The sequence below is a fragment of the Vipera ursinii genome (assembly GCF_947247035.1).
Source record: "Vipera ursinii genome assembly, chromosome: 2".
In the NCBI taxonomy this organism is placed as follows: Eukaryota; Metazoa; Chordata; class Lepidosauria; order Squamata; family Viperidae; genus Vipera; species Vipera ursinii.
This window is the reverse complement of record NC_139513.1, coordinates 63,338,755-63,347,530: the sequence shown is the minus strand read 5'-3', so window position 1 is coordinate 63,347,530 and position 8,776 is coordinate 63,338,755. Positions and strand designations below refer to the sequence as shown.

Below are 8,776 nucleotides of genomic sequence, written 5' to 3'. Positions count from 1 at the left end.
TTCTTTCTGCACCAACTTCTGGCCACGGATGTGCAACATTTTCAGTAGTAGCACTGAGAAGGCTTCAAGAGACATTACCCTTAATCTGGTGCAGAAATAATCCACACTGATACTTTTCTGTTCCATTTCCACATTGTTTTCTCACTTGCTTCATCACAAACTTGTAGTTTTTCTATTGTTTTAATTTGACCCAGGTAATCTAATATTTATCCAATACTATAAAATGCTGCTAGCATGCTTCCTCTACTCCTTTGTGGCTATCTTGGGTTGCCTACATCCAAGGAAAGGAATATGCTTAAACCCCACTGTGTTTGGTAAGATGCATCTCAGTTATTACAGGTAGTGCAACATTTCTGTGGTTAAATGAACTTTGCCCCATTTCACCACCTTTCTTGCCAAAGATATTAAGTGAATCACTGCAGCTGTTAAAGTTAGTAGTAACCAGTGCTTTTTTCCTAAAAAAAAAAAAAGTGCCGGAACTCTCATCTTGGTGGGTGCAGGAGGCGGCGGGGGGGTGTGCGGCGCTGCTGTGGTCACGGGTGCGAGGGCCAGAGCCGGCGCAGCTGGTGCTGTGGGAGCATCAGGGCCCGCTCTATATGGCGGGGCTATGCGGGGCGGGCAGCGGAGGCAGTGCGGACCAGGCGATGCAGGGCGGCCACTTAGGCGTGCAGGGTGAGACGACGGTGGTGCAGGTCCAGCACCAGGTAGGCCACCAGCCTGGCTGACACGGGTGAGCACAAGGAAGGAGTGCACATAGACTCCGCAGAACCCACCTCCCACTCCTAATTGAGATGGTGTAGTTGGGCAGCAGGGAGGGATGCAAAGTTCCTGCCTACTCGCCTTTGCTGCATACAACTAGCCGATGCAACATTTGCCAGCCAGGTCTTTGGCGCGCTCAGCAGCAATTCCTATTGGCTTTTGAAAGCCAATAGGCTTTTGAAAGCCAATAGGCTTTTGAAAGCCAATAGAGGGAGTAGCATAGCTTGTGCAAAAGCTTTTTTTTGTGTGTGTGTGTGTGTGTGTGCGCGCGCAAAAAAAGGTGCCGGAATGCCATTATGAGCATTCTATGAGAAAAAAAGCCCTGCTTTTATTTTTTAATCTTATGATTTTAAAAATATTTTTTTCTATTGTAAATTGCCCCAAACCAGGGGTCGGCAACCCAAAAAAGGAAAAGAGCCACTGGGAACCGGTTCCATCACACACACAAAAAAGTGGGAGCCGCATGTGTGTGTCCATGCACGCGCATGCGCAAAAAAGTCTTGCGCATGCGCAAAACGGTTTTTTTTTCTTGCGCATGCGCAGACGCCCGTGGTTGCCACCTTCCTGTGTGTGTGATGGAACCGGTTCCCAGTGGCAGCAGCGCCGCCGCCTTCGGCAGCCTGTAAACGTGCCGCCGCAGCTCTCCCAAAGAGAGGAGGGCGGCGGCCTGCAAACGGGCCGCAGCGGCTTTCCTCCTCTTTGGGGGAGCTGCCGCGGCACGTTTGCAGGCTGCCGAAGGCGGCAGCTCTGCAGGCGGGCCGTGGCAGCTGTTGCGGCCTATGGGCGCGACATTCGGCAGGGCCCCTCTTCGCAGCACGGCACGAGGCCCTCACCCCCCACAGACGCGCCCTCCTCGCCACGGGAGCCACCCCCGCCATCCTCACACACCACTAGCGCAGGCCCACCTCGTCTTAGGGGCCTGCCCTCCACATGCCGGCTGCATCCTCCGATCGCCCGACGCCACCAGGGAGACTGCCCGGTGTTGGGCTCGACACGCCCAACACCCGGTGAGGCCGCGGAGGGACTCACCGGGCCCCGTGACCAGCTGCCGGCGTCTGTATGCAGCCCCCACGTTACTGCGGCCTTCCAGCGAGCCGGGCAGCGGCCCCTGCTAGATCCATCGTGTGGAGGCCGATACTCGAACAAAACCCGTCAAAGCAGCAGCCCGGGCCTGCTCGAGGAAGGGAGCATCAGACCTGAAGGCGCGTCAAGTGGCTGGAAGCGAGCGTTAACTCTGCGCCCTGCCACTTGAGCAAAAGACGCCGGCATCCTGTGGGGGGTGAGGGTGGGGAAGATAAGCTACGCCAAAAAGAAAAGAAAAGGAAAAAAAACAACGACGAATACCCACGACTAAGCAACATTCGTCTATCGGAGCTCTCCTTTCTTCGCTTCTTTCCCAATCACTGCACCTCAGCTCTAAAGCAATAGATACTGAGACTCAACCTCTCCTGAAAGGCCCTTTTATTTATTTTACAGGGGCTTTCCCAGGCTTGCTCCCCTTTCCATCGCAGACCGCGACTTGAGTCACTCTCCTCTCCCGTAGGAAACTCACTCTGCATATGCACCGAAAAATTAACGTGCAAGTTTCCGGAATAGACCCCCGGCATGCCGTGAGCCCCGTAAGACTCAGCTCAAGGCGCGCACCTCCTTCTCCTTCCCCGCCTACCATTCATTCGCCACTCAGGGCGTGTGTCGGTTTGAGAAAGGCGTGCGCACATACACGGAGCCTCGCGGGCCGGCCTGAGCAAGCTCAGTGGTGCGCACGTTAGTCGCCGGGTGGTTGAAAGGAGAAGTCTTAGCGTTATCCCGCTAAGCCTAAAATCCTCAAATGTTATCTTTTTCGGGCTTTCCAACATACCGAGGGGTACTTATATCAAGCACTCTGCTTCGTAGAGATTGCCCCAGGTTTTTTTTTTAAAAAATACTTAAGTCAAGGTCATGTCAAGCCGCACAGGTTTCTGTCTTAAGTCAGACGGTGGTGGGGAAGAAGGAAAAATCGCCACAAAAGGCACGATTTTAGATCGCCGCAGAATTTTGACGACGAAATAAATGACTTTCCAAAGAAGCCTGGCAGGAGGACATGAAATATTAGGGCAACGTCTACCTTTGCTATGGATAACTTCAGGGACGAAACAAGCGGGGCCGCTGCCCGTTCGCGCGGAGGTACGGAGACCTGCCGACGTTTGGGGAAGTTTGGGGAGGTGCGCGCGCACCTCCCCAAACCTCCCCAAACGGCAGGTTTGGGGAGGTGCGTGTGCACCTCTCTGAATGGGTAGCGGCCCCGCTTGTTGCGAAAGCTGCCGCGGCCCGTCTGCAAAGCTGCCGCTTTCGGCAGCTTTGCAGACGGGCCGCGGCAGCTTTCGCAACAAGCGGGGCTGCTGCCCGTTCCCACGGAGGTATGGAGACCTGCCGAGGTTTGGGGAGGTGCGCGCGCACCTCCCCAAACGTCGGCAGGTCTCCGGACGGCGGCGGCTTGGGAGAGGTGCGCGCGCACTCTCCAAACCGCCGCCATCCCGTTTGCACAGCTGCCGTGAACGCGGCAGGTCTCCGGACGAGACGGCGGTGGCTTGGAGAGGTGCGCGTGCACCTCCGCCCTTCGGAAAGGTGCGCACGCACCTCTCGGAATGGGCGGTGCCACTCGGTGCCGTTCGAAGAGGTGCACGCGCACCGGGCGGCTGGGAGCCGCAGGAGGCGGCTCAAAGAGCCGCATGCGGCTCCGGAGCCGCGGGTTGCCGACCCGTGCCCCAAACCTTGCGATGTGGATTGCATACAAATATTATATAATTGGTAAATAAAGGTAAAACATATGTTAAATATACATCAAATGATAATATGCTTCCCTACAAAGTCAATTTTTGCTCAATGACAGACCAAGGAGTTAACTCGGAAAGGCAAGAGGAAAATCTAGAAGAGGTATGTGCAACTTGTAGAAGGGAAAGGCCCACACTGATAAATTAAAAATCTTTGTGGTCTGCAAAGGAATGCTGGTGGGCTAATCAATGTTTTGGTGACTAGAGGAGTATCTACAGTGTTGGAGCTCGTGGTCATAGTAAGCCATGGAGGCACTAGGCAACATGACTTTCAGGGCAGTGGTGGTGATTTTATTACTTAAAAAAAAAGTCTGTGCTCTGTCCAAGGGTGCTTGGTAGGCTGCATGTACAGGCCTGGTCTAGAATTTATTTTGGAGCATTCAACTATCTAGAGCAGGCATGTCAAACTCATTTTCTTTGAGGCAACTTCTTATAAAAGAATTGCCATTAATTTGTTTTAATAAAATAATTTAAATAATTTTTTCACTTGATTTCAAATTAAATGAATTATATTGGTTGACAGTGAGATTTTTTTTTAGTACAATTGCCAAATGCAATAAACTGGTTTTAGGCATATGTTACTGGAAGGAAAAAGCAATCCCTGTTGCGTTACTGATCCCAGAGAAGCATTTGCATGTATGCAGGTATCCTTAGGGTGCCATAGTTATGGATGAGAAATATTGGTTGCAAAGTTGGCATTTTGGACTTATTTTTGTTTCTTTGCATGTTTGATATTTTTAAAAAGGTATATCCTACTGACTATGCTTATGCCCATATGTAACATCTTTTGCTAGGATACATGATCACTGCTTGTCCAAAATTTTAATATACAGATAATACCACCAGAAATTATTTTAGCCTTTTTAATAAATGTTGTTATTGATGTTAAGCTCACCAGGGAATACATCATATACTGTTATGTATATACTAGGTTAATTATTTAAAAACTGAAGTGCAACATAACTAGATTCCAAATAATCTATTTTTCAAAACACACAACAGTCCAAACAGTAAAAGTAAAGTCCAAATTAAGAATATTTCATTCTTAAGAATTGTTTAGATTCAAAATAGTTTTCAAGAGTGTACAAAAGATACTATTTTTTCTAGAATCAGCTAAATTAGACATATTACATTGAGAAAAATGTTTCTCATTTCTTTCCTGTTACCTTTGATTTCATTGCAGAGATGTTAACATAAGAAATAGATTATTTTGTTATCTAATTTTACCTTCCAAAAGACAGAAGCAAATGAAAAATGTGAGGTTCTTTCCTGTTGGTTTTTTTGAATTAGCTGTTTTAGATTCTAAAAGTTTAGTTCCTAAATAAGTAGTCCTGTAAATAATTTTAATGTCCTCCTCTAGTGCAGGCTCTTTTATGACTCAAGGACTTCAACTCCCAGAATTCCTGAGCCAGCATAGCTCAGCTTGGAAACCTCTCCCTTTCCCCTCAGCATGGCTGTCTCAGGATTTCTGGGAGTTGAAGTCCATGAGTCATAAAAAAAGAGCCAAGATTGCTAGCCCTGCAATAGGCTTAGGAAATCCAATAAGGTAGCTGGTTTTTTTCCCCCCCCAAAAAAAGGTGCCGGAATGCCATTCTGAGCGTTCTATGAGAAAAAAAGCCATGGTAGTAATACAGTTAAGTGAATCTAGCTTCTGCATTAACTTTGCTTGTCAAAAGGTTGCAAAAGGTAATCACATTGCCTTGGGACAATGCAAACATCATGACTCCATTGCCTAAAGTCTGAATTTTGATCACGTGACCATGGGGATATTGCAATGGTGTAAGTGTGGAAAAAAGTCACAAGTCACTTTTTCAGTGCTGTTAAAACTTTGCTCACTAAATTATCTGTTGTAAGTCGAGGACAAACTGTACATGGCTTCCTTCTATCTATATAATTGACAAACAATGCTCTGAAGAATTAATTCACTGTTTCTATCTGCCTGCAGTTTGTTATAGCAGCTCTCAGGTTGTCAAAGAGGATGGGTGACCACTGGACTCCCTGCCCCCATTTCATTGTTAAAATTCTGGAGGTTGGGGTTTTTCCTTAAAAAAAAGGTGAATTTGACAAGAATTGCCAATTTTCACTTCCAGTCTACATCACTGAAAGTAAAACTATGTATTTTTCTCCCACTGGAGCAGCAACAGTGGTAAAGTATCCATCATGGAAACCTCATATCCTCATTGACTAATCCATAGAATGGAAAGCAACTGGATCTTGCTTTTCCAATACAATGGGGAGGGGGTTAAAATGCAGAGGAATCTATCAGTTGGGGTCTGTGATAAGCACTGCCTGGGGCTGGGCAATGATCTGGGCTGTTACCAAACTGAATGGAGTGAAATTTAGGCAGCAATTTATTTCTTCTTCTCCAGTCAGCTAAACACAGGAGGCAAGTCCCTCGAGTCCATTGTACAGAACAGTCATTCATCTCATTTAGATTGCTCGATATCCATCAATCCAAAATAACGATATACTTCCATTTTACTCAACCATTTCAAAATCAAAACAAACTCAGCACTTCATTGTTAACTTATGCAATAATGTTACACATCTATTTTGTCACTGAATTGAAGCAATGCCACGGTTACGTCAAACTAAGGAATCGTTGCCACTATGTGTTTGTGGTAAGAGACTACAAGCCTCTGAGCGCTGAATCCGTAGTAGTACAATGTGAATTTTCCAGACTCGGAACTTGAACCAATTTCTCTGTAAATTAAGCCAGCGTTTCTGTGTTGAAATTAAAAGCCTTTGCCGCTTATGCCAGCCCTCCTCTACTAATTACATCGGCCTTTGTGAGATGAAACAGCAGGCTTCGGGGAGTCACAAAACTCGACTACTTAAATGGGCGCTCGCAGCAAGAAACCCAAACTCCACGAATGGACCAAACCTCTTTTCCCAAGGCACGATCCACGGCAAACCCCTGGCCACGCCCTCTCCGTTTATGAACTTCCCGGCCACGCCTCTTTTTTCACCCAACCCCCTCGGAGGTGGAGCATCTTTCCTGGCGTCCCCGGGCGGGAAGCTCCGCCCCGCGTCCTCCTGACTGCTGCGCGCGCTGCGCGATGTATCGTCGCCTGCTCCTCCCCTTCCTGCTCCCTGCGAAGGGCTCTTGCTGCCGCTACTGCTGCTGGCGCCGACGCGCACCCCTCGGGATAGTTTTTCTTCCCGGGCGGAGTTGGAGAGGGATAACCGGCAGTTTCCGGGGAAACTCGGAGGCAGCCTGACCCTAGCTTTCAGCTGATAGCTACCGATGCCAAATCATGGCCAGCGGCGGTGGTGAATCGCGACACCCCGCGGAGGGTGGGCATCCCAATCTGCAATTTGTTCCGTTCAGTAGCGCGCTGGACGCAGGTTTCTGGCATGAGCTCACTCAGAAAAAACTCAATGAGTACAAACTGGACGAGTCTCCGAAACCGATCAGAGGCTATTACTATAATGGCAAGTAGACCGTAAACACTTTTCCTTCTTGGAGGGGGCTTGTCGTTCTAGTAACGCGTCCGGCTGTGTGAATCGGGACAGTTCAGGTTAGGTTCAGCCTAACGCTGGCATGTCGTTCCAAATCCCCGTGAACTCTGAGAGACTTGATATCTAAGTAAACAAGCCTGGCTGGGTTTTCTTACCACAGGTTAACCCTTCATCACTGTCCACTATACTGAATACTGGCCGGGGATATCCGCGCCTTCCCTGCATAGCAGCTTCTGCATTTGCTTAAAGATCTGTTCATTCGACATTCACCTGAGTGGGTACTATTGGTCGGGATTGAGAAGATTGCTACTTGCCAGATGTAGTTGGGACACTATTTCCATGACAGTCTGAAGGGCTATCCTTACATAAAAGGCCAGAAATTAAAGAACACAGAGAATTAATAGAAAGGTACCCAGTTCAACACTCCCAAGTAGTTTATTTAAATACGTATAGATCATGATTCAGTCAGTAGGAACAACTCTTTCAGGATTGTTAAGTGTTGCAACATGAATATTATGAAGTAGGTCATATGAGTACTCTGTCATAATCAGTTCTCTCCAAGCTGAAGAGCTAGATTGCTCAAGAAGGTTAATGTTAAATGTAAATTTTCTTTCCAAAATTTGCTGTTTGCTATTGCCCTTCATAAGATGCCAAACAACTAAAACATTACGCTTCTCCCATCCCCAAAAAGAGGGGTTAAGAGAAAAGGCTTCTCAACTCCTCTATCATCCTCTGTTATGTGGCTGTGTATGTGGGGCGGAAATAAATGGAGGAAAAGTTCTTTGTGCAGACAGAATAAGATGGCCATGTTTCTCACATTGTCCTTTGTAGAATGCTTCCTGTTATGAAATGGAGAAACAGTTATGAAACTACCACATGGGGAAAGAACATCTGGGCTCTTCAGTCATCAACCAAGAATATGACAGATTACGATAAATCTGCTTCATAGAACATTATATTATATAGAGATGTCCTGGGTTGTATAATTGTCACTATTTTAATAATCTGTTTATTTTTTTCCTCTATCTGTTAGGAGATCCTCCTGGAATGCCAGCACGTTTAACCCTTGAATTTAGTGCTTTTGATATGTAAGTAATAAATCCTTTAACTTTAATCTTGAAATAGTTATTAGGATACAGAGGCTGATTATTAGCATTGTAATCATTAGACTATAAACCGAGATTTGTACATTAGAATCATGACTACTGCAAGGGCAATGTTTCAGAATGCCAGTACAAATGTCTACTTTATGCTAGTGAGGAAGTATAGAAATGAATATACACAGTACACACACTAAATGACTGAGCTATGTTTAATGAACCAAGAATCACCAACAGTATTTTCACTTATTGTTCTGGACAAATAGGATTTGTACTTGGCATAATCATTGTGATGGTTGTTTCTATTCCATGAGTTGATAAGAGTCAGATATAAGAACTGTCAATGGTGCAGATATGTTAGCCTGTGTTTGGAGTGATGCCAAGTAATGAGATATTGAACATGCAATTTCTCTAAAGCTTTCACTTTGCTATGCAGCAGCTCATAAATAGCTTATAACAATTTGTTTTGGATCTTGAGTTGGGGATAAGTCTCTGTATATTTTAACTACTTGGAGAATAAATCAATAGTGTACAATAGGTTCTGAAGGCCAGTTTGATAACACTAAGGTAAATAGAGACTTCAAGAACTAGGAAAAAAGAGAATGAAGGAACAATCCTCAAAAGAGGCCTAAAGGTTGAAAGTTT

General features: G+C 46.3%; 1 protein-coding gene across 3 annotated transcripts in view; it reads left to right on the top strand.

Annotated features, from left to right (window-relative positions):
• The first annotated feature begins 6,678 nt into the window (after positions 1-6,678).
• Positions 6,679-8,776, top strand: part of ATG7 (autophagy related 7) — a 101,099-nt gene continuing 99,001 nt past the window's right edge. For all 3 annotated transcript variants that reach the window (XM_083351284.1, XM_083351283.1, XM_083351285.1), the window contains exons 1-2: positions 6,679-7,004; positions 8,065-8,119. In XM_083351284.1, coding sequence (XP_083207410.1) covers positions 6,827-7,004; positions 8,065-8,119 — 233 coding nt within the window. In that variant the 5' untranslated portion in view covers positions 6,679-6,826. The remainder of the gene's footprint in view (positions 7,005-8,064; positions 8,120-8,776) is intronic.